The following is a 26,354-nucleotide window of genomic DNA, read 5'->3' as shown; positions in this document are numbered from 1 at the left end:
ACACGACAAGAAACTGTGATACTACCGTGAGCATTGATAATAGACAAAAGATATAGACAATGCACCAACACTGAACAGAGAGAAAACTGAGACCATATAAAGGGAGACACTAACGAGGAGTGATTACATGGGGAGAGTGGTGACAGCTGATGGGAATGAAACCCTAACGAGGTGAATTACAAAACAGACGATGGGAATGAAACCCTAATGAAATTACAGGACATAGGAGGGTGGGGCTGAGAGACATAACAGGAAGACACGTGGCATCACGTAACAACATAAAGCCACATGTCTCCACACATAACACAACAGAAACCCGAAAGACGTGGCAATGTCATGACTCTGCCCAGGGAGCTTGAAAGCTCGAGACAGGAAGGACAGAGTCCTAACACTACATTCTTCAAAATATCTTTTTTTTGTGTTTAACAAAACAAAGGAATTTATAAAGCAGTTTTTCCTACTATGGTAGTCAATTGTGGTAGGCAAGAACTGTTTGGTTACAAGCATACTTCAAAATATTATTCCCTGTGTTCATCAGAACAAAGAAATGTATACAGATATGGACCAACCTGAGGGTGAGTAAATGATGACATTTTGCAATGATCAATTGTTTTTATACAAAAAAGTGATGTTGTTGTTAGTATAGAATCATTTTGTTACCATATGTTTCAATTGTTTTTGTTAAATCAGAATAACATTTATTTAGATGCTGTTTATTGTGAAACGTTCATTTTAAGGCGCCACCTTGTGGCCAATCTCACATCATTCAGTTCCACTATATTTCTAAACACATAATGCAGCCTTAGCAACTTCTGTAAGACACCTAAACGCACACATACAACACCACACACTTTAAACTTCTTATGATATTTATAAATATTTGTTTATAAAAACTGTAAATCAATTCGACTAATGTGAGCGAAAAGCACACGGGAATGAAAATCACCAGCTCAGTTCTCACCATATGTTCACAGACCTCGAGCATGTTTTTCTCCATTAGTCATGTTAATTTCACCGTGGTTCGTGCCAGGATGCGTCAGCTATCAGCTATGCAGATGCTATGCTCTCCCTTTCAGCGCGCCAGACAATAACACATCCTACAGTATTTCAGCACCGGTGAAAACATCTGATAACTTCTTGTTCCACATAAAGCAAGCAATGACAGGAAGTCATTTTAGTTTTGTTCATTCTGAATATGTTCCCCTAATGTAACAGGATAACCTAATGAATGGACATGACTTTCCCACAATCATCTCCATAAAGATGGAGAATATCATTCCAGTCATTTCAGAGACAAAAATCTGGATTGTAAGTGATATCCATTCCGCTCTGTCACAAGGTTTTGATGGGGTCTGGGCCCTAGTGCACACGTACGCACGGGTGTTTGATATACTTTCTCATTCTTCGTTTAAAAAAATGGTGTCAGGCACGAAAATGCAAAAACATGTTGTGAAGCGCTGTCAAGAGCATGCCAAACCAACAGGTGGCGATGTAACCCTAACCTTAAAGCCGTGTTGGCCAATCAGAAGCCTGGAATCTGACGTCAAACACAGGAGATACTGGCACGCATTCCAACATCATAAACCAACACTCGGATTTATGAAACCATACGTTTTGAAAAATCTTCGCCCGGGGAGGAGTTTTCAAGAATGTTTGGTTTCAGTGACGGGGTCCTGTGTTTACGTGTGGATGAACAGCCAAACCGCATAGAAAATGTGTGTGGACAAGACATGAGTCAGTATTAGCAATGTAAGGGTTTCAATAACATATTCCGATAAAATTCAAAGACTTCAATTTTCCTGAGTTGGTCATCCCTTTTGGCCACCCTGTACCTTTCAAATGGCCGTGATTGTTAACCTGTGGCTGGTCGGAGACGGTGGTGATGTTTATAGGCATGCAGACAGAAGGCAGCTGTAACCGTCCTCGTCTTTAAAGGACCGTTTATTCAGCCAGCGAGATAAACAGTCTGCATGTTGACTCAGCACATGCAAATCACATCCACAGACATCCGGCCACACACATTGAAACTGAGAGAGATTCCTGACGTATGGATGCTCTGAGCGGATCTGAGCGTGCGCTTGTTTGTGCGGACTGTCTTTGTATTTGTGTTCCTGCCTTTGATTTTATGTGCAACCTATTTTTCATATCCAAACCGTTGATGAACACATCTCAGAGAACGGATACTAAACTGATTCATTCTAAACAGAAGATGTTTCCTTCCTTTCAGATAAATCCAAACGCAACGAGAGGACGTTACTTCAAAACAAAACCTAAAACAAAATGACAAACTTTCAAACTAAACGTAATTCTTGCAATCAAGAATTCGACTACTACAGTATAAGAACATGCAGATTCTTTATTGGAAAGAAGTGATGCGTCAAACAAATGTTGGCGGTCCGAAGAAACAGAAGTTTGATTTATAAACCTGAAGAGTGGGCCAAAACCTACTGTCTGTTTAGAGAGATCTAGCACCGTCTATTGGAAGTGTGTTATGTGTGTACCTTAATTCCCAACATGGCAAACATTGCCCATATTAGGGGGCAATGGGATAAGTCAATAGCAATTCGTAACCTATTAACAGTCTTTTGGCAAAAAAATCCGGGGCACCTTGTGCTCTTCAAGAATTTGGCAGAAAAGGACTGACAGACATGTCTATTGCAAATAATTCCTTTATACAGTAAATTTTAAAGTCTTGTAAAAGACAGGCTCTTCATGAGCAGTTGCAAGCAAGAAACGATAACATGGGACCCCAGTGACTCATGACCAAGTGCTTCGCACCACGTGTTTCAGACACGAATGATAACAAAATCAATATTGAAAAATGTAAAGTTCTTATGTCTTATGTCTCTAGTGTCGTAACATCGCCACGTTGTCTGTCTTGCGATGTTGGCCAATGTTGTTCCGAGCATGAGCGACTCACATCTCAATGTCTTGGCTTCTGCCGTGAGCTGTGATAGATTATATGTTCCATCTGTGTTGAACTTTCTTATGTCGAATGTGAAACAAGGTTCATTTTTCACATCTGAAGAACTTTTATTAGTTTGGAGTTGATGCCTTAATGATTGGCTTTATAAAAAGAAAATGCAGCAGTTTCATTGAAAAGGAAAAATGGTGATTAATACGTTCTGTTCTTCCTTTTCATGTGGTGGGTATTGTGTAGAGAATAGTGTTGTGTGGGAATCAATACTTGAAGCTTAAAGATCTGACACAGGGCGACATTTAAACATCCCAGGCACAATATATCCTGTAACAGAATGCACCGTGAAGGGATTTAACTACAACCACAGGATCCAAACAATCCTTTTATCGTGATTATTTTAATCACATCTGAGTTTTTTGCAATATTTAGCAAATATTTCCAAAGGCTGTGAAACCAACAGATAAACAGTGCACATTTTATATATTGAGTGATAGGTTTGTGTGCTAATAAAACAGTGTTTGGTAAACACTTAAGCTGTGGACAAAATTGTCCCAAAAAATACACTGTAAACATTTTTGCTGTAGTTATGCAGCTAGTTGCCAGTAACTTACTGTATATTTAGTATATTTATTTAATTTATTGGGACCAGTTTGTTCAAAAATAAAGGAAAAGTAAGCATTAACAAGTCTTTATCTTTACAGACATTTTTTTTAAATAACAGCCTCATGCAAAGCATTCTGGGAACCAGAAATTCACAAACTTTTTTCTTTTTTCTAATTTTGGTTCCCAGAATGCTTTGCATGAGGCTGTTTTTAACAGTTTTTTTCTGTAAAGATAAAGATTGTTAATGTTTAATGATAATTTATCTTTAAAAAATGTTACATCTACAGTAAGATATAGGCAAACTGCTGCCAGTAATACTGTAATTTCAACAGATTTTTTTACAGTAATCATAAAATTGCTTGTATTTTTATGATGCTCATAATAGAAAATAGAATAATGAATTATGCTTACGTATTTATTTATATAAAATAAATGTACCAAATAATGTTTTATGTATAAGCTAGCTATTATGCTTTATTATTATTCTTTGTCATATATACAGGAAAGGACTGTTAGATCTGCAAGTAAAAAGTTTAAAATAAAAAGTAATACAAAATAAAAGTAACAAAATAATAAAAGTAAAATAATAATAATGACACACAGAATCACAGTAATAAAATAGGTGCAAATTAAAAAATGACAATAATAATCTTTTATAGATTTTGGAAAGATCATTTATGCGAAGAAACAAAAGTCCAAAAAATAGGATTTTATATCTTAAAACTAGGAATCTAGTGAAGACGAAATGTAAACAGATCTGACTTTCACTACAATCAACAACTTGTGAGCCCTTAGAAGACAACAGCCTATGTGGGCAGCATACAGAGAGGCAGCTCACCGGGGTTTGAAAGCGACCCTCAACATTAATTCCCTTTATACCCATCAAAAACAAACAGGTTTAAACTTACCACAAACCGCTCCAGCCTCGTGCCTCCAGCATTCCCTATGAAGATCCCGGAGCTGGGCTGAAACGTGAGGCCGTCCTGGCTCCTGCGGAAGGCCACCCTGTGGTGCTCCTCACAGTCCATGTACAGCTTCACCTCTTCTCCCTGTACAGCCAGCGTAAACCTGGCCCATCTTCCCGTCAGTTCACCCATCTTAAATGAAGCCGCCTCCTCCGTGTGTGCCGTGCCAGGTTCGGTGTAATAAAGAACCACACGCTGCGATCCATCTTCTACAGGTGCGAGTGCCACTCCTAAGTGAACGATCTTTTGTAAGGCGTCGGTGATGGCGAAAAGGACTCCTCCACGTCGAGTGGTGGGCTTGGCCGTGACGATAATGGCAAAGTCGCGGAAGAATGGATCTGGGATGAAGGAGCGCGTGAGGCGGCCTACGTTAGCATCAGGACCGAAGCTGTATGCAGGGAAGCCCTCGAAACCAGTGACGAAGGAGATGGAGGGGGGCAAGGGCACTCCAATGAGCTCTGTGAGGTCTAGTTGAGTACTCGAGCCCCTTTCTATAAAGAAAGAAAGAGAGAGAAAAAAATAAAGGATCAATCTGAGTTCAAATGTGTCAAAGGTCTTTAACGTTAAGTTTGTTCTGTGTGTATGATATTAAAGTTGTATTTACAAAATGTAAATTGTGTACAGTACGTTTCAACAAACTTCTGTATAAATGCATATTCTTTTGTTTTCAAGTGTGTCAACTCATGCTGATGATTTATTGCAAATCCCCCAACGCATTTTCCTGTTTATACGTTGGGAGCCATCCAATAGCCTTTCAGTTTTATTACTGCATGCGTTTTATCCTCAGTCGCACACCCCCGGCGTCCCTTCAGGTCTCTACATCTTCCACTGCCCTCCACTTCAATCGGCTTCTGTTTTGAGAAAAAAACTCTTTCTTTTCCTTCCAGCCGGGAAACCAAAACAACCCCATATGCCCAGATCCACCAGGCTCCGTACTAATCACGGTTCAGCATCATTTATATTTAACCAACTAAACTTTAAATCAAGCAAGCCAAGCCTGTATCGACAGACGTGAGCTTCAGCAACTGAAACAATAACGCTTGAATCACAATTCTTGCATTTGCTAAACTTCTGGCACTACACACGATCTTGGGAGGACCTGCATAAACAGTTGCACATTCTGTAAGGGGGGACCGCTCGAGCCAGGATCATCTGGAAGAGATTAACATGTGCTAAAGGGAGCCGTGCTGTTGAGAGCATGCCTGTAAATTTGCCCATGGAGTGCCACACGCTCTATATCATCTGAGGGCAAAACCCAATACCAATGGCACAAAGCTTCATACTTGCAGCATGGCTTAGACAGTCAATTTTTTGATTCTGTTCAAATTTCCAACAGTGATTTTGTAATGCATTATGTTGGGAATCCCCTATTTTTAAGTGTTTTTCCCAAGTTCATTGTGAATGTTGTGTGTTTTACGAAACATCATGAGCCAGTCTAAACACCTATTTATCAGTGCTTATTCAATAGGTTTCAACACAGCTGTGAATAAACACGACTGAAGAGAGACTGTGAAGTCAGAAAACAGAAAGTGGGATTTCAAACAGAAGATTTTTTTACTTTGCCTTTTATTATTGGAAAACAATCTTTCAACTATACTGTAGCTATTATTGGTGGACAGTACGTTATATACTGTATCATACTTTCATGCATGCACTGTTCATGCATGCACAGTATGTTTATGTATCAATATGTGTTGCCGGTTCTAATCTCAGTGCCAGCAGGTCATGACTGAAGGGCCCTTGAGCAAGGCACCTTACCCCTGATTGCTCTGCAGTAATGTGCCACTGTATAAAAAACTACTTGTAAGTCGCTTTGGATAAAAGCGTCTGCCAAATGAATAAATGTAAATGTAAATATGTATTAAATTATATGAGTTATTGGGGGTTGAGGTCAAGCGTAAGTGTAATGTGAAGATGGGAGACAAAGAGCATATTCTTACAAGCTTTTTGGATTGGATTAAATTTATTGTCATTACACACATACAAGTACAGTGCAACGAAATGTATCCCCAAGAAAAGAGAGTCTAAATATCCAGAGATCCATCTTTTCTCCTGTACTGAACAAGTTTGGATCACACCCTAAGGTCTATAATTTGCCTTGTGTTCTCGAGCTACATATGCACATATCACAGCTATAAAAACATCCTAAACTAACATAATAAAATAATAATTAATAATAATATAATAAGTATTCCCAATAATTTGTCAACCATTGCTTCTCAATCTATTTCACATTAACATTGAAGATCTTTCCACATGTGGTCCAATGATACATGATCCATTCAACGCACAAACAGCCAGATCCTGTGGCTATGAATGATCAGAACCACCACAAATCATGAGTAAATGAGTAGAAAGCAGCAAGACTGGCCATTTGTTATAGACGAAATTAAATCTTGAACTGCAGATGAAAAAAGGATAAAGAAAACTGATTCTTAAGGTAGGAATCACTTTCCAAATTAGACTGTACAGCAGAATGGCAAATCACTTGTATAGGTTCTGGAGATAAGGACAGATGTAAATCGCGTCCATGTAGGAAACCGGAACTCCGTTAAGGGGATAGTTCACCCAAAAGATCATTTATTCACCCTTGTGTGATTAAAAACCTGTATGACTTTCTGTCTTGTGCAGAACACAAAAGAAGATATTTTGAAGAATGTTGGTAACCAAACTACATTGGACCTCATTGACTTTCATCGTATCAACACAAAACAACTGAGACATTTCCCAAAATATCTTCTTTTGTGCTCCACTGAGGAAAGAGTCACACACAGGCTCTAAATGAAATGAGGGCGAATTTGTTGTGAAATGTTGCTGACTGTGCATGACATCAACCTGAGTTCATGCTGCTTATTGAACAACTGTAGTGATTTTTGTTGGGTGTAGAGTTTGGCTTGTGGAGATACAGTATGTAAGGAAATGATGTTAGGCTGCAGAAAGAGAGGCTGATCAAAATTGAAGTACTGAAGTCAGCCAATATGAGGAGGAACTTCAGGTCATCTGAGCAGTTCCCTTGATTCTATAGACCCTTCCCTGAGCCTCAAGTGAGAGAGCTCAGAGGAGGTGACCTACATGGAGCAAAAAACAGGCCTTCCATGATTTAATTGTGAGCTCATACTTTAGAACATTAGAGGGGTTGGACGCCACAAGAACAACTTCTCTTACTTTCTGTCGGTCCTTTATGGTGTTTAATTAATACCAAATGTATAAAAAAAAAATGAATATTTGAAGAAAAAAAAAACATGTTTTTTATTATGCAGTCCAATTAAAATCAATCAAACTGCAGTTGTTTTGTTTTGATTTAAGCCATAATAACAGCTAACTAACACAATAAAACACAATGAAAACATGACAAAATAATTCAAAACATAACCTTGATTTTGGAACCAAACTCTTCAAATATTCATTTGAGATCAAGTAAATAATGTAAGGAAGATAAAAAAGCGTGCAAGTTCATCAACACCACAACAGATGCTTTAAGTAAAAATCTTAAAATTGTACAACTTTATTCCATAATTACTGATTCATATAATTAACATTCACATAAATTATTTATCTGTGTGGAATTAATGGTTTGCAACATTTTAAATATGGAAGTAATTGATGAAAATTGTTATTACAAATGTGAACCTTACATACTGTACATAAGGTCACACTTAACCTTAGCTTGAGGACACAGAGGCCAGACGGGGTCAAATCATTTTTTCACAGTCTGAAATAGCTTTGCAATTATATGATCCTGCCACTCCCCATATAAACGCAGGCAAAACAGTCAATGCTGAAATGTGCCATTTACCAGCATTTCCCTCCTTCACCCACTTTCGGATTTCCTCCCGTCTGCCTTTGATTTAAAATGCACAAGAGACAAATGAAATTGAAGCATTGTGTTAGGTTAAAGAATAGTAATCACTTGCACGTAATAACTGTTTATTTTGTGGGCTACTCGCCGTTTTACACCGACAGATATGCATCAGGAATTAATGCAGATATTTTACAATGTATAGTTCAGTCCTACAGATACTGACTGACTAACTTTATACAGGTAAGCAAACGAAACAATACTTTGATTTTGAACTAAACTGTATTTGATAAGACTTATTATAAAAACTTTGTTCTGTGCTTCACATATTTGCTTTGGTTTAATTGAAGTATCATAAACGTACAAATACGTCACTGCAATGTCTTTTGGATGATTCAATGGCATGTGTATGTGCTTTGACATTTAAATCGCTTTACTGTACTAATACAGAATTACATGTTTACATTAAAACATAAACACACACAGTTTTCCTTCCTAACATTAAGCACATTTCTGAGGTTTTATACTTAGCTGAGGTTAACTTTTCCAGCTAGAAGCTCAATGAAGCCCCAGTTCGCTCAGATTTCTGAGTGAACTTTCCCCAAATGACATTACTTGGCATGCAAAGCATAATAATAAACTACACATGTTCCAAATGGCCTCTGCTTTATATCACAATTCTTTCATAAATCACGTTATAATAGTTACAGCATTCTGATGTAATACGATATTGAGAAAATATTAAAACATGCAAGTCTAAATGTCACTCACAGTGCCCCTATCTCAAAGGAAAATGTTAACCATTTTGATTTTATATATTTTATTCTTGTTTTGTCCGAGAATAAAAAGAAAGTATGCACAAAACAAATTGTTTTCTTTAAAGATACACACATGTTCAAACCACCTAAGATGGGCTTCATCACTCCAGCAAAAAAGACAGTGAACAACACAACTACTCTTTGAAAGAGTATTTAGAATTTCAAAGACTGGAAATGTTTTTTTTTCAAACGCTCTCAAGCAAACTGCATTTCTATTCATAAAATGATTGGAGAGATCCGAAGGAATGAGAGGAAAGACATCATTTAAATATTGCTTGGTTGAGTAGCAGTTCAGCAAAGTACCATAAACAAATCCCATCAAACGTCATTCATGACATCTTCTGTCAAACAATCATGTACTTGTCTGCAGTCAGCGCATACCCATACTGGATTTTGTGCAAATGTTACCGTCATGACTAATAAATGACCTTTAAATAAGGAAAGTATCAGTCAGAGGAGGACAGTAATTCAGAAAACGTATTGGAAGATCTGACATGTAGCACTCATCCAATAGTTCAGTTTGTTTAAACACAACGGTGTGAAACAGGGGACAGACAGAATTGTAATGCAGGTTTCCTCCCTAACACAAGTAGAATTTGAGCAAAAGCGTCCTGGGAATGCAAATCTTTCACCCCAACCACTGTTGTTCTCTTATTTGCCTATGCCCACAAGCAAGCGTAAACGGAAACGGTGTCAGAATGCAGATTATGGATGCAAACATTCGTTTAGAGACAAATAAGGCACTCTGTATCATGCTGTTTTGTAAAATTTAAATACTTAGATCTGTTTACTTGGTTAAATGAAGAAAACAAGGTAATAACATAGTAATAACACTTTGAATGTGTCATGAATTCCCACTGCTGCTCCTCAGGTTACTATAGATTAAAGAACTACATGTAGTATGACCCATTAGGTGTCAAATATGAATGACACCGGTCTAACAGAGGTGTACAGTATTCCCTCATCCACCTTCATCTTTTCTAAACTCTGGGGGAAACTCATGGGGCTTTACATCAACATTTCTCGGGATAAGGGGCCAAGACTCACACAAGGAAGAAGTGGGCTAAGCTGAGATCAGAGAGTGAGAGAGAGAAAGAGAGAGAGAGAGAGAAAGAGAGAGAGAGAGAGAGAGAGAGAAGAAACTCTGCATTATTTTTATTTTTTCTATTTATAACTCTTTAATTGTATATGTACGACACATAATTTTCATATGCATAATACATTTACATTTTTTACATTTGCATTTAGCAGATGCTTCTTACCAAAGCTAATTTTTGGTCACAAAAGCAAACATATATCCTCAGCCAACATGTAGTCATTACAATACAAAATCCTTCATACTTCATTTCTGTTTGTGTTCATTACGACTGATAATGATTGATCATTTTTGGAAGATCACCCTCAACTTGATTCATTTTGTAATACAGCAATTGTTCTGACCCTTTGCTAAAACAACCGACTGTCTTTTGAGTCAGTTTTAAACTCTTCCAAGTCTTGAATTCATTGAAACCCTGACTGTGTGTCGAGACAAAGCAAAAACAAAAAAGACAGCGGGGTGAAATCAGCCAGCAAGGTAAGCACCAAACTAATACAGATGTTGTTAAATTAAAAGGAACACCTGAGGAGGTGCTGACAGGCAGATGTTATCACTGCACATCTGTTTTTATGTTCATTACAACCATCTGGCATGACTCCCTTCATATACACAGTCAAATCAATCTATTAAGATCTGTTTATACCTGAGCCAGGGTCCCTGCACTTATATTATATGTGTTCTTGTGAAAGACTGGGGGAAGCTTGACTGTGTATGTGGGGGAATTCCCAAATTTCAGGGACTGAGACTTTCATATGTAGATTTGAATTGCATTAATTAGAGGTGGATTTCCAAACCTGTAGGACTATCTTCTGCAGCCCACAAAAGAAGATATTGGTAACCAATGAGCATTGACCCCTGCTGACCCATTATATGGACACGCTTCGCAAGATGGTCCAGAAGCATTTCCACTGGTCCAGAAGTATTTCCAGATGTATTTTTATTTGTTTTATTTTTAATGGAGCTGTATCTAATATTTAGGAGGATCTATTGACAGAAATACAATATAATATACATAACTTTGTCTTCAACTCCCTTGCATGGAGTTCACCATGTTGTTTGTACAGTAGCCCTAAACGGACAAACTGCTCAACAGAAAATGCTTCGTAAATACGGTACGCAAACGCAACGATACCTTTGTCCTGTGAGAGCTGCCGTAGTGCTTCTAAAAGGAGGGGTGGAATTAGCCGTTGGTTGCCATTTGTAATCTCACCGCTAGATGCAGCTGAAACGTTAACATTGCTCCTTTAAATCTTACGGATATAAATAAATCTTAAAGATGTTTAACATTTTGATTTGATTATGAATGTTCTGTTTCTTGTATTTGTTCAAACGTTTGTAAAGTGTTGAAACAGGAAAGTTTTTCTGCAAAGTTCTCCTGAAACAGGAGGTTATTCTGGACAAGCGTTGTTCACGTTTACCAAAGTGGTCAATACTAATACTGACTCAAAAGCTGAAGCTATTTGTTTGGATATGGTATACTATGCATACACATGGGTTATATCCTCTGATATAACTACCAATTTCTGTCAGCGTCGCTCTATCACTCCATTAGTTTTAGTTTTCCTCTATCAATCCATCTCTCCATCGCACAGACACAGCCTCTGTAAGACATGAAGCAGACGTTCAGACTTTAACCAGCACATTCTTGTACCGATTCCAGATTCTCAAGGAACAGGAGCAGCCTCTAAAGCACTACAGACCAGCGTTTAACAGAGCAAGAGTTTTGTGTGTAAGTCAAGGCCCGTAGATTAAAACGGTAACATGAGCTTTCAGAAGACTGCTGGACCTGATAAAATCCTCTGCCCCTGACATTCTCCTAATCTGTGTGGTGTCTCCTTTATTGCAAACCCCTGTCAAGCACACAGTCATTTTATTCTGTCGAGAGCTAATAACAAAAGATTTATAGATGCACGTTGCTATTTTCCTTGGGTCTAGAAAAAGATTGGTTAAATCAAAGGTAATGAGAGTGGAACACAATATGATTTTTAGCAATATCTGATTATATAATTATATGTTTAGTGAACACCATTTCAGCAAATGTTGCTTGGAATGCACACTTTATGCCACATTACCAGGGATGGATTACTGACCGGGTCATTTGGGCCAGGGGCCCTTGACTAGCATGAGCCTTAGGGGGCCCTGTGCTTCAAGGTTGCGCCATCAAGTTTGGTACAGAGAACCCAACAACAATGAAAAAAATGTTTATCTATGTTTGATATATGGGCATAGACTATACAAGGCCTCTGTGGATACCCTGTAAAAAAAGAAATGATCAACAAATCATGGCAAAACGTGTTTTTAATGATACTTTAACTTATTAAACTACATAGAACTTATTAAAAACACGGATTTAATATTTATTATCATCTTAACCTTTACTTCCATAACTGTAAAAGCACAGTGACATAAAGATTGTGGGAGGGGGGCCCTTGGGGGTAACTGGCCCGGGGGCCTCTTGAAGTCATAATCCGTCCCTGCACATTACGACACATCCATAGAACGGTTAATCACCAAGGACCATGGTTTCAGCTAAAATACAGTCAACCAGCTACCTGAGAATTCAGAACTATTTTACAAGGTGGCTAATTCTTATGAATCTGTAAAATGTCAATTGTACAGAAACAAACGTTTATTAGAAAAATAAATAATAATAGCCCGACCCTAAACCTAAAATCATCGGGGCAAAAGCAAATAGTTCCAAAAAGAATTAATAAAAACGTACAAATTCATACGAATTAACCACCTCGTAAAATAGTTACGAGTACGGTGAGATTTTGTTTAGAGACTGTTTTACTGAAGAAATCTTGGATTACATGTAAATAAACAACCTTGATGCTTGATGATGATTGTGGACAGATGCACTCAAAAAGGCAAAAGAAACTTGAGTTCATTAACTTGTCCTTTACATTGCCAAGGAAATCTACAAAACATCCAGGAAAAGTCTAAGATTTGCCTTAAGAAGTCAGAAAGCATTCTAATAATTGGATTAATACAAACATATACTGTATGTTGACAAGCAACATTAAATTCACATGGACCAGGGCTATTAAATTCACATTGACTATACCTCATAGTCCATCGCTGGGTGGTAAACGTCACATCAACTCTAAGATCAACAGCTGTGTTTAAGCAGCTGTAGGGTCAAAAACTTGAAACAAAGTGTTAGAGAAATAGGAACCTGCCTTAAATGACTACGGCAGCCTGTTTCCAAACTGCAACTTCTCAACATGGAGATTCAAGCTTAAGTGTGAAGCTTCCAAAGGGGTAGGCAAAGAATCAAGGGAAGATGGGAACACCATGGTGAAGACTAAGATCTTATGTATTGGTGTGTAGATTTAATGCTTTTTAGCCAAGTTCAAGCTTCTTTTGAAAATGAATTCCTTTGCATGTTTGTAAAATTATTTTAAGTTTAAAAAAACGTAATCATGTCCTAAGGGAAAATTCAACATTTCCAAGCTTTCAGTAATGTTTGAGACATCAAACTGTCTCAGGTCATAACAGCAGACAACATAAGCTGGCAGTAAAAGCCATCTTTAGAATATATTTTATGATCGGAGCCACAGCCCTGTGGGCAAAGCTCCAACATATTGTTCTGGGGTTACGTGCGACCTAAGGTCAAGTCCCAAGTCTAGATTTTTCCTGATCCTGTGCCCTCTTTCATCATTTCTACAAAACTAGACACTTAGAAACATGTTCATAGGCTCTTTAGTGATGTTCACAAGTTCCATCCAAATTAAAGCTTAGTGTAAGAACAGAAAAAGCGCAACTGTTATCACTTTACATGGCCACTGAATTCTGAGAAAATTTCACAGATGCTTTACCAAATGAGAATTTATTCTGTGCAACGAAATGGACTTGTTTGGTTATTTATGTAGCCTACCTCTTACGCAGTCATTTTAATTCATGTCCGAAATATTCACAAAAATGGGACTAGTAACTCAGTTGAAGTAAGTTGAATAATATTTGTTCTTCTGCAGTATCTGGACTTTATAAGCTGCTAAGGGAACACTTAATCATTACAGCTTAACACCAAGTCGGTTAACCTTCAGAAATATCAATCAATCCGTTAAGGAAGCATAAGTGATTGTGAACCATTTTCATTTGTTTTGGTGAAAAGAGGCAACAGCAAGGGTGATTTGGGGAGGCCAATCCTCAATGGGTCTCATCGACCTCAACGTGCCATGAAGTATGGGGATGAAATCCTCAAATCTATTGACAGATCTTATTGCTGGTGCATGAAAAGGCCCGTCCTCATGTGACCAGAGTCTGTAGGATGTATCTGGACAATGAAAGCACTGATCCCATTGACTGGCCCTTACGTTCCCCAGACTTAAATCCGGTTGAGAACATCTGGGATCTCATGTAACCGAGGCCATCAAGTAGCACCATAGACTGTCCAGTAGCTCACTTATTTTCTGATCCAAGTATGGGTTTGTTCTCACAACATTATGCAAAGTATATAAGTGAAGAGTTTTAACCTGGATATTTCGTTCATTGAGATCTAATATAGCAGTTAGCCGCTAGCTACATACTTCTACAAGCTGAGCATTTAATTGAAATCCTGCTGTTGCAGCTGTTTGATCTGAACTTAAACTTTTCGTGCATACAAATCAGAAAATCCATCCATATAAATCAGAATTTGAGGATTTACAAATAGGTTGGAAAGACTTATGTCAGTTCTCATAGATATATTATATAACTAGATGCCACATTCAATCGCTTCATGCACGTGTACTAGAGGTCTTCTCGGGTCCAAAGATCTTTACCCGACCTGAAATGAACCGAATCACTTTTTACCCGAACCCGAGACAGACCCGATAATGTTTTTATTTTAAAGCCCCAACCCGAGACAGACCTGATAACGTTAGACCCGAGTCCGACCCATCGAATATATTTTTTAAACCCGACTAGACCTGAATGTAAACCGACGTTTATTAATGAAATTGATATGGCAATGAACACGTTGATCCTCTTGTTTTGCTCTGGCAAATTGCGCAAACTGAGGCTAGATGGGTTGTGCCAGTTTTAGCTGAATCAAATCTAAATAAGTGACGACATGGCAACCACTCACGCGAACATTCTGTCTCAACAATGTGTTCCAAACCGCGTAGTACTGAAATGTGCGCGTCTTTTAATATCTACTTCTGGTGGAAGTATGTTTTTCCTGAATACGATGGTAACTACATCGAGTGCAAACCCCTGCAGCGTTGGAAACTTCGGGATTTCAATTCTAAGGTGATTTGAAGATCACCGCGACTTTCGGAAGATTTGCGTGGCTTTCAACCGATCGGCTGAGGGTTGGAGGAGAGTTGGTAACTACACGCACACACCCAAGCGACGCGCTGTTATTGTACAGGATAGTTCGGGTCTCGGGCCGGACCTCGGGTTTTCGGATCTAAGTGGACCCGTGAAGACCTCTAACGTGTACGTGTCCGCCATCTTGTAACCTCCCACTGATGTCACTCACAGTTTACTAGAATGCCCCGTCACTGCGCAGCCATGGCTGTGAAAACCACAGGAATATAAATTCCTGAAAAAACGGGATAACGTTGTTGTCAAATGTTAGTGTGACATATATAATGTTTGAGTTCACACAACAATAAATATGTTTTCATAATCATACAAAATCAGCATGATTTTGAGTGGTTACCGACCGGCTCACACCGTCGCATGGCGGCCTATTAAAACAGATGCTCATGCGGCATCTAGTTATTTATATCTATGATATGATGAGCTTTCTAGAGCGGGGAGGTGAGAGTTCTTATCAAAAGTGCCCTGCTGTATCCTTTTTCTCTTTTTCCGACATTCTCATCTCATTTACCATCTGTACTTTTTAAACGACTCTCTCACTCACTGAACCATAAATTCACAGTGCATTATTCCTTAGCTGTTTTATTTCCAACACAAACATCCTGTTTGAAACATATTATCTCACACAGGAAATTAAACTGTGCTTGTCTAGCAATATGTGCCATTAAAGGGTTATTTGTGACCCTGTCTGTTAAATCCAGACCTAATTGTGAGATAAGGAGCATTAAAAAAGTGGGATTTCAACCATTAATTTGCCTATGATTTAAACCATAGTTCAATTCTTTGGCATTACGACTTTCGCAGCCAGTATTAAAGATATCAAGGTTATATTTTTACAGAATGTTTACATGTATAAACATTTTATGTGGAAAACTTAAGCTGGGTCACTGTTCATATTATTGATGCATCCCGCTCATCTACACAAAGGAATAGTTCACCTTTAAAACTCACCCTGTTGTAATTTTAAACCTGTGTGATTGTCTTTCTTCTGTAAATAACAAAAGAAGATATTAAGAAAAATGTTGGTTACCAAAAATCGTTTGTTCACATTGACTTCTATTGTATGGACACAAAACCAATGCAAGCCAATAAGAACCAATGGTTTTCTGTTACCAACTTTCTTCAAAATATCTTCTTTTGTGTTCTGCAGAAGCATGAAAGTCAAACTGGTTTGAAATGAAAAAAAAGGCCATATAAATAATGATGAACTATTCCTTAAACCATTTCACGGTCAAGCACAAGATCTTGACTACTTTTTCTACTCACACCGTGTGGACGCGACCAACACGACAGGACACACGGCTTGTTCAAACGAGACTTTCGAATCGCGCCACATCCAATTAAAACAGATAATGGGCTATATTCAATTATCATTTGTTATGCTGCATCGCTCTACGCCGAGTCCAGTGTAGACACGCTCTTAGCTTTTTTACCACCCATAAAAGAGGACTAAATATTGGACCATCTACAGGAAATGCTGAAAAAACTCTGTAGCAACATAGGTTACAGTGTATATTACTCCAAATAACAAAGAAAATATCTAAATATATTCATGGGGTAAAACCTTTTGCGCTGCCATCACAAACATAATTCTCCAGAGGTCCAGCCAGAGATATCAGGATGGAAGACGATTTTTGATTTATGATCTTGGTTGGTGTCAGCCAAGTGTAGAAGGTTACCAAATCTGGGGCTACGGTACTGCCAAGTACTTAACAGTAAACAATCTCTTCCTTTTCAGTTGGGCTTTCTCCAGTGGCGGCTGGTCAATAGGGGACTGTTAAACATGAGTTCAACAAACTATATTATAAATTGCAATATAATTTTGACATAAACAGATTTATTAACACTACATTCGCCTGGTGGTTGTGTTTGCATTCATTTAAAGTATTATTTCAAATTGTATTTGGTTAATTTATGTGACAATACATATATATTTGACGTGCGGAGCGCTGGACGAATTAGAGTTTATTTAGGTACACAAACTTTTTCCGGCAGATGACCTGAGGCTGCTCTCTAATTGGCCTGTCTCAGAATGTCGCCAGGGCGTAGCGCTGTGAACCCCAGACCCTCCTACCTTTGCTGATGGCATATCAATTTTTGAGTTTTACAGAACCCCGGCACGGAACATTATGAAGTTTAAATATAAGTTTAGAAGTATAGACTGCATGAACGTGATTTACAAATTTGCACAACGTGTCCACCTGTCGCGTCTCTTAGCCCCGCCCACTTATTTCCAATATTTCGACCTTAGTGTTTGATTCCCCTCATCTTAACTTGCCTAATTTTTTTCCCTCTTTTTAAGTCCCTCGTGTTCTCTGTACCTTGCGAGTATGTTATTGCCAGAGGATTGCGTGGTGGCGATCACCACACTGGGGAACTCCGCTCAGTCCACCTAAACTCCCGGAGGTCCTGCACCACCAGTCAGCCTCGGAAGGCATGGGAGAAGGGAGTCGTGGGACTCTTGTGTTGGACTTGTGTGGCCAACCCCAACCCCTTTTTTTAATGTCCATGTCCCCCCTAGTTTGTCTGTTCTTTGTCTGTGGTGTTTGTCCTCGTATCTGTCGGTCTTGTCCCGCTGATGTTTCTCCCATGGCCCGCTGTCTTTCCTGTCAGTAGTTTTCTAGTTCTGTGGACAGGGTCGTGACAGTACCATGTCTTTTGTGCTTGTTGTGTTATGTGTGTGTATTCGATGTGACTTTGTGCCACTTGTCCTCCCTTGCGAGTTCGTTATTGTTTGTCCTCCAGTGTTATGGATTCCCCTTGAGATATAACTTGTTTCTAGTCTTGCCTCGACGCAATTTTGTGGACTTATTATTTTGTTACCTGGACATTCTTTTGTTTTGCCCCCTCCTGGGAAGTGTTTTTTTAAGTCCTGTTTGAGTTGCTGTTTGACCCATCGAGGACTTTAATATTATTTATTAATGTCTCTTTTTCCTACCTTACTGTCTGCGAGTGGGTTCTCTGTCTCAAAATCCATGACAATATGAATCAGCATTTTACCCTGCTGACTCAATTGGTCCCATTAGCTTCTTGGGGATCACTTGAAAAGGACCATTTGGTTTTAGTCTCCTGGAACATCTGGGTTTATCAAAGAAACAGTGGCTTTTGAGAGCTTGACTCTTTAAGCAGTAGATTTTAAAAAGAGCCTCAAGCTACCAATCTAAAGTTCTGATGGGCCACTGACAGTCGTCTTCAACAAACATTTAAAACACCATACTTTAGCTTTTGATTGCTTGTTTACATCTATAAACAAACTTTTGTTTTCAAAAAGTCAGGTTTTCCATTAGAGTCATTAAAAAAGGAGTACAAGTAAGAGCCTATGAGAACAAGTTGGAAGTGGATTGAAATGTTTGTTTGATTTTGAGTTGCCCATAATGATGAGTCTACCTAACATTAAGATGGAAGATAAACTGTAACTCCAATAAATGTGTTCTTCCCTTTGCGGTAAATGGTTCATTGACATTCTGGACAGTGATGGTTCAGTGTTACATAGATTTGCATCTCGAACCGTTGTTCTGAATGTTAACACTGCCTTCAATTTCTAAAATGGTCAACTATTGAGCTATTGCTATAAACTCAACAGAGCCAATTTCCTGGAAAGTGCTGGAACTATCCATAAATCAATGGAGCAGATTTCTGGCCCCACACATCATAACTCCAGCAGAAACACAAAGAATCCAGTTCAACAAACCCCTGCCATGCATTTTGTTTATTACATTGGCCAGTATAAATTTTGCCTCGTTGCATGGAGGATGTGATAATTGGGCTTATATAAGCTACCCTTGCAAGCCGTTTCGTGATGTGTGTACATTATATTTTCACGTTTTACTCGGCTGTTGCGCCACCGCCACATTTTGTGAGCTGTAAATGTTTTTAACAGTCTGCTCTAGACAAAGAAAATAACCATATCTGCTGAGACAAGGAAGCTTTAGTGGCTTTCTCCATTAAGCTTTTAACATCCTCATTAAGATAACAAGAAATCTGTGATTAGGTGCTTAAGGATATGTTTGGGTCTGGAGTGGAGGATGAAGACAAAAAAACTTCAAACTTTCACATAAGAAGAAAGTGTGGTCTAGAACAGATAGCTGACTAAAGTAAACAGTTGTTGCATTTACAGGAAGTCTACTGTGTGAGCATCACACTAATGTAAATTACACTCAATATCCACCCTTTAAAACCAAAAGCATGAACTTTAAAGCAATAGATGCTCATTGTATCACTACATATTTCCACACTATTCATTCCCTTCTTCATGTTACAAATCTATAAATGTCAAAACTTCTATTGCTATGGGTTTGACTGATGTACACTATGGCTATACAGTACATCTAGAGGAAGTCCAAAATGTAATATCCTGCCTTTGTTAAAAATGCTGAAAACATGAACACCTGTTGTTAGACCCCCTTTTTGTCCATAGCTGACAAGGAATTTCCAATTACTCATTTCAGCCAGGCTACATAAAACCAGGAAAATATCAGGGATGTGTTCCATATGTAACAAACAATGCACAAGTTCAGCGTCACTGCAAGCCAGTCATCTAAAAAATCTATTTATTACTCATGCTAATTTAATTTAGCAATATGCTTACTCACTGCAAATTTCCACCAGTCTCTCTTTCTTTGTCTTTCAACCTCCCTACACACTCCACACTGAAAATGATGGTGTCTGAATGTGAAAGAGGAAAGTGAGTCTTGTATCGACACTAAACTAATGCAAGGCAATTGGTCCCGCCGCCATTGTTCAGTTACAAAAATCTTTAAAAAATCTTCTTTTGTGTTCTGCGGAGCAGGTTTGAATGACAAGAGGGTGAGACAATTATTTGAAATTAATTTTTATTTTTGGGGGAACTAACCCTTAGTTAACAGTCCAGTAACACAAATGTAATCATTTAAAAATCACTGTCTCCATTTCTTGAATTTGGACATCCGAGCTTTGTCTTTACATAAACTCACATGGTTACACTTTTTATTAAGGTACACCAATGAATAATTTACTACTTGCTTATAAACATGCCTATTGGTTGTATATTAGTATGTATAAAGCCCAAATTCATGCCTTCTTCTACATCCCTTAATCCTACCCCTGTGGTGGAATGAACTGCTAGCATCCACCCGAACTGCAGCATCCTCCACAACCTTCAAAAAACAGCTCAAAAACATATCTGTTCCGCATTTATTTGACTAACCAATAACTGTCTATGTCCAGCTTTAATCCTCCTAGTAGCTTGGCCTTGTAAACTAAAGGTACTGTTTAGCATGTTGACAAAATGTTTATATGCTCTCCTACTTAAGTCACTTTGTATAAAAGCCTCTGCCAAATGAATAAATGTTAATGTACCCAATACCTAAACCTAAAACGTACCTTATAAACAGTAATGAGGAGTTTATTAAGACAAAAGTCATAATTAATAATGAGAATTGGTCCCTATTCTAAAGGGTGATCAGTCACGTATTAAAAAACACCTTACAAACTGTAACAACTAGCCCCATTGACCCTTATATATCCATATATAATGTACTGTATGGCTCTAAATAAAGAACAGGCGGATCACAAAGCTATTTTCCAGTGGTTAAAGATCAGTAGCACAACTTCACACTCTGCGTCAGTACACGGGTCAAATACCTGGACAAACAAACAGGTTGAGCACAATGGGAATTCGTTTTTGTAATGACTGTGATGTGTCATGTACGCCATGGAGCCATCCAGTCAAGCTTTCCTGTTTTGGTTTGTGTCTCATTTCATTCCTGCAGTCTGACTTCCCTGCCCGCTCTGCAAAACTATTCCTCTTACCGGGAGCTCTGTTTTTCACCATTTCTGTTTGGACATTCCTGTTGTGATTACACATTAGTTAAGGTAGGCAGTGAATACAAACACTGAGAAGATCTTTTCTTGCTTTATGAAAACAGGAGACTAATATGGTGATACATCACTGAATGTATCTATACAGAACGGGGAGGATCATATATAACATAAAGACAGAATTTACAGTACATGCTTGTTAAATACTTTGTTATGAAGTCCATATATAATGTCTTCTCTGTAAGGTAAACTTTTAATACATGAGCAGACCTACACAAAGCAGTTCTATTTTAACAAATCTAGAGTTGATACTAAGCACACTACAGATGGAACACAGAGCTTTGGTCATTCATGCTTCTCAACAACAGCTGTAAGATGCCAAAAAGTCCACCAACATAATTTTGGCAGGGACTTCTGTATTTCATACAGAAAAAATGATAAATTAGGGGATTCACGCCACCAGCGGCATCCCAGAATAATACTGGATCTGCTCTCCAAGGAAGCCTAAAAGTCAAAATCTAACAATAGCATTGTCTTCATTGACTAAGTCTCATGATAGAATGAAAGAGGCATTATTATCAGGAAACTAAGCAAAAGAAAAGTCTGTGGTTAAACTCATAGCCACTGTTTTCTCCAAAACAGAGTTAGCATTTCCCATAGAGACTCTCCTGTTCTCTACGCCAGTTGGGGAAAGGATGAGACGTCTCCTTACCATTCTTGTTTGGACACTGTAACACATTTCCTTGGAAGGAGTTTTATCCGTCACTTAATATTTTCCAGAAATTGATGGCAGATACTTCAGCGTGGAGGAAGAAAAGCCTTCTCACTTTCCAATTACATTACGCAAAAAGGCGCACAGACATTTAATCTGCAACTGACCATTCCCCGTGTATTTTACTGCTGTGAAGTAAACCCCAAAACACTGCAGAATAATATGTAATGGTAAGAAAACAGCTTCTGGAAAAATAAGAGAAGCAAAGATGCCATTTTCATCTCCACGGTAACGGTCACCTGTTAATAATGTTGGACTCCACATTGTTCATCTTAGTAAGGTCTGTAAATGATAGATGGAATAAAGGGTATGGCTTATTTAAAAGCAGGGTGGTCTTCGAACTCTTTGATTTTAAATAAAAAGAAGACAGATACACATAAAAAATAGCCTTACATCGTGTCTAAACCAGACATTAACACCAGACCAATACGTATCTAAAACACATGTTAAATATACCTTTTCTAACTTTGTTGCAAAGTTGCATCGTGTCTGATGAGGACACAGTGTTAGACTTTTACAGTTTTTTTACAAATTACAAGGTCATAGGAATTAAGGTTGAAAAACTATTAATCGTAATTAATCTATTCCAGAATAAAAGTTTTTTGTCTACATAATAAATGTCTGTGTACTGTGCATATTAATTTTGTATTTTTAAAACATACATGCATATATTTAAGAAAAATATATAAATGTATAATAATTTATATATATACAGTATATACTGTGTCGCCTATATATATATATATATATATATATATACACATATATAATATTATTGTTAAATATAAATAAATACATGTAAATATTTCCTAAAGTATGTCTTCATGTTTATAAATACAAAATAATTAAGCACAGTACACAGACATATATGATGTAAACAAAAACCTTTATTCTGGATGAGATTTATCACGATTATTCGCAATGAATCGTTTGACAGCCCTATGAGAAATCACAAAAGTGGTCTTAATATTTTATTTATTTTCTGAGAGACATGTTGTCATGATTCCGCTATCATGTCATGTTTATTCTTGGTCTTGCAGCGGAGTCATGGCATAGCCTTAGGTTTTGTGTGAGAAAGACATGGCTTTGTTTTGATTCTAACTTGCCATGTGCTTTCTCGTGTCTCGTCAGTGTTTCCCGCCCTTTTGTCTCGTTAACCTTCCCTGAGTGTTTCAGTACCCGCACCTGCCCATTGTTATCTCCTGTGTTTGTTCCCTATAAAACATCCTCGTGTTCATTGTCCTGTGCTCGTTCATTGTATATTTTACCTTGTATGCGGTCCTCGTCTGTAACCCTTGTATTGATTATCCGTGCATCCTGTCTCTAGTTCTGGTCTTGGTGAGTTAGTCTAGTCTTGTCCTTAGCCTTTGTTTTCTCAGTTTAGTTAGACCGTGTCCTGATTATTTCTTGTCTTGTTTTACCCCTTGTGGGTTTTTGTTTTGTGTTTATTGTATAATAAAATCTCTGTTAACCCCGTCATCCCCGTATCTGCCTGCACTTGGGTTCTCTCCCTCTGTGATTCATGACACGTCACGTGTTCAAATGTTCTAAGACAATACTTAAATAAAAATTACCTATCTCTATTTCTTTGGTAATACAAGTTGGCCGCATACCATTATTATGACTGCTTCTTAGTTAAGAAGACAATAAACCGTGATATGAACATGAAGAGGGTAGCCCCAAACTCCCAGAACAAAAAACCCAGAGAAATAAAAAGGTATGTATTTACAACTCCAATTATCCACTTCAGCAAGGCTAATGTTGGGTCATTGTAAAGTGAATGTTTCTGAAACCAGGTTATAGACTAAGTGAGATCCTACAGTATGTGATAACCTCCAGTTAAAAAATCTGATATAAGGAGAATCTGAAAAAACACAATACACAAGAGAAGAAACTGAGCAGCCAAGAGCAAATTCTGTGGACACACAGCATTATAACTTGAGCAACAAAGGCCAAAGCCGAAGAACAAAGCTCTAACTTATTTAAGAAGTTAGGTTTGTGCATCAAACAAACATTTGAATTACAAAAGCAGCTGCTCTCTCCCAATACATTGTAAAGGGTCGTTTCTGTGGCAACAGCTCTATTTCCATGTGTTTACAGCTGGGCCTGGAAATATTTGTCCCAAATCAGTCTGTCTGGCCAGTACAGAGCTCTGATGGCTGAGTTCCTCAGTAGCCTATAATCTATCATTATATATTACAGCACATCTTGCGAAATGTAAATCACAATTGCCCTCAGGAGCGATATTCTCAAGACAGGGGGAGTAAAGTCTCACTCAGCCCTAGCTGAAGATCACGTTATAGCTTTTTTCTGCATTTGCACTAATACTGTATGACAAATATCACTGATTTCCAAGCAGAGAACCGCCAGTGTTATCTGAGCCCTGTAATAACAGCCAAACAATGTCTCAAAACATATTAAGTTTGTTATGAACATAAATGGAGGTCAAGAATGCAATCCTCTGGCTCCCGTCCCATTTGGAGTGAGTGTGAGCAGCTCTGCATTATTTTACAGATGGAATACAGTACAGCTTTTGTGAGCATTATGTCATCCTTAGGGCATAATTGCAGTCATAATGGAAAAGTGCAAGCTATTTCGACTGAAGTGAACTAACGGAGTGAGTGCCAACTTTCTGTCATTATAAGGGTAATGGAGGTTAAAATACCAGGGCTTATCCCTCTGTGACCACCTTCTGCGACCTTGAATTCCATCACAAAACTATCCACTTCAACTAGAATGTAATGGAAAATTTGAAAGACGTATTGTTCAGTAAGAAGTCTTTTAAGGTAGTGGTGTGTTTCGTTAATGCAATAAATACAGCAATTCTGGACGATTTTTTTTAATAACGATTCATTGACAAAGCTTATAAAACGCTTAACATATATCTTGTGCATTCATAAACACTGTAAGTGTATGCAAGAACTAGCTTGATTCCGAGACACGTGATACAAATGTCGACCTTAAATGAGGTTGTAAGGTTGGTCACTTTGGATAAACGCGTCTGCCAAATGCATAAAGGAAAAGTATAGAAGTATCAATTTGCAATAACGGAGTTATGTTTGTTAAAGTCGTTAAAACAGCTATAATAAAAATGAACAATTGAAAACATTTAAAAACGAGCATCATAATAAAGCAACGCGCAATGACAGGTCGAGTGGTGCAGTCTCATAGTCTACGTCAGAGATGCCACTGCTCCAGAGCGCATCAACACGCCTGCGTAAATGCGCGAGCTCAACTTCATTCATTCAGTTTTCCCTTTAAAACTGTTTTATTAAAGCAAGCAGTCATAATGGAAAGCTGTCCGTTATGGACCTTATCATGGACACCCTTTTACTTTTGCGTTTTTACTGTGTACAACCTATATGCATAACCTCAACCAGCTACTACTTCAAATGCATAGAAGAATATAAGCGCTCAAGTAGACCTACTGAATATTTCAATCTCCACGTAAATAAAACCAAATAAATAAAACAAACAGTTAGACATTGTTAGTAAAATGGAAGAACTGACCAAATGATCAGGGATTTGCCAAAGGTTTCCCACAGGAATACTACAAAGTTTGAGCTTGCAGCCGCATCTGATATTATACCTGGATTTAAAAACAACCGAAAACCAAGCTTGTATAAAACACATAACCGACGTGACATACCGGACTCGAGGTGTTGAAAGGCAATCCCAGGAGAACAGATGCACACAGTAATAATGCTCCAGCACCACAGCGGGACTCTGCTGATGAGAAATAAAATATGAAGATGCGACATCTCAAAATGAAATGAATTAACACTGGATGAAGAAACCAGAAATCACCTCAGCGATGAAACACTTGCACGACCCATGTCGCCAAGTTCAGTGGTCCCGTCAGTGAGTCAACTCACTAGTTCAGTATCCCACTCTTCTCCTCTCTCGTGCACACCCACCCGGTATTGCGAGGAGCTCCACGTGAACAAAGGCTGTCTCAGTTCGTCCAGACTCCCTCAAACACTGAAATCCGACTCCTCGGGATCCCGTAGACCACCGATTTAACCAGCACTGCCCACCTACACATTCAAATGCATTCGTGCACAAATCTCTCACCTTAAGTCGTTTTTTTGTGGATGCACAATGTTTTTTACACATGTGTCCCACAGGCGTGTCTCATAGTCTATGTTCCACTAAGATATACAGTACAGTATATAAAGCCAAAAAAAAACTTTCTTCTTATATTTTTCAAATTAATATTTCATTCTTGTATTACGGTGAAAATGTGAATGTGAATCCATTACATTGTCTATT

At 38.2% G+C, this 26,354-nt stretch overlaps 1 protein-coding gene across 6 annotated transcripts in view; it reads right to left on the bottom strand.

Annotated features, from left to right (window-relative positions):
• The window catches only part of col15a1a (collagen, type XV, alpha 1a), a 55,247-nt gene extending 29,182 nt beyond the window's left edge, over nucleotides 1–26,065 (bottom strand). For 3 of the 6 annotated variants that reach the window (XM_079447272.1, XM_079447276.1, XM_079447274.1), the window contains exons 1-3: nucleotides 25,890–26,065; nucleotides 25,732–25,808; nucleotides 4,432–4,979 (exon numbers count right to left, since the gene is read on the bottom strand). In XM_079447272.1, coding sequence (XP_079303398.1) covers nucleotides 4,432–4,979; nucleotides 25,732–25,808; nucleotides 25,890–25,918 — 654 coding nt within the window. In that variant the 5' untranslated portion in view covers nucleotides 25,919–26,065. Of the gene's footprint in view, nucleotides 1–4,431; nucleotides 4,980–25,731; nucleotides 25,812–25,889 lie in introns of all 6 variants that reach the window. The other 3 variants (XM_079447271.1, XM_079447275.1, XM_079447273.1) reach the window with 1 other exon arrangement.
• Nucleotides 26,066–26,354: the final 289 nt, after the last annotated feature.

The sequence above is a fragment of the Barbatula barbatula genome (assembly GCF_947034865.1).
Source record: "Barbatula barbatula genome assembly, chromosome: 23".
Lineage (NCBI taxonomy): Eukaryota > Metazoa > Chordata > Actinopteri > Cypriniformes > Nemacheilidae > Barbatula > Barbatula barbatula.
Note: the sequence above shows the minus strand (reverse complement) of the source record. Positions and strands in the feature narration are given on the sequence as shown.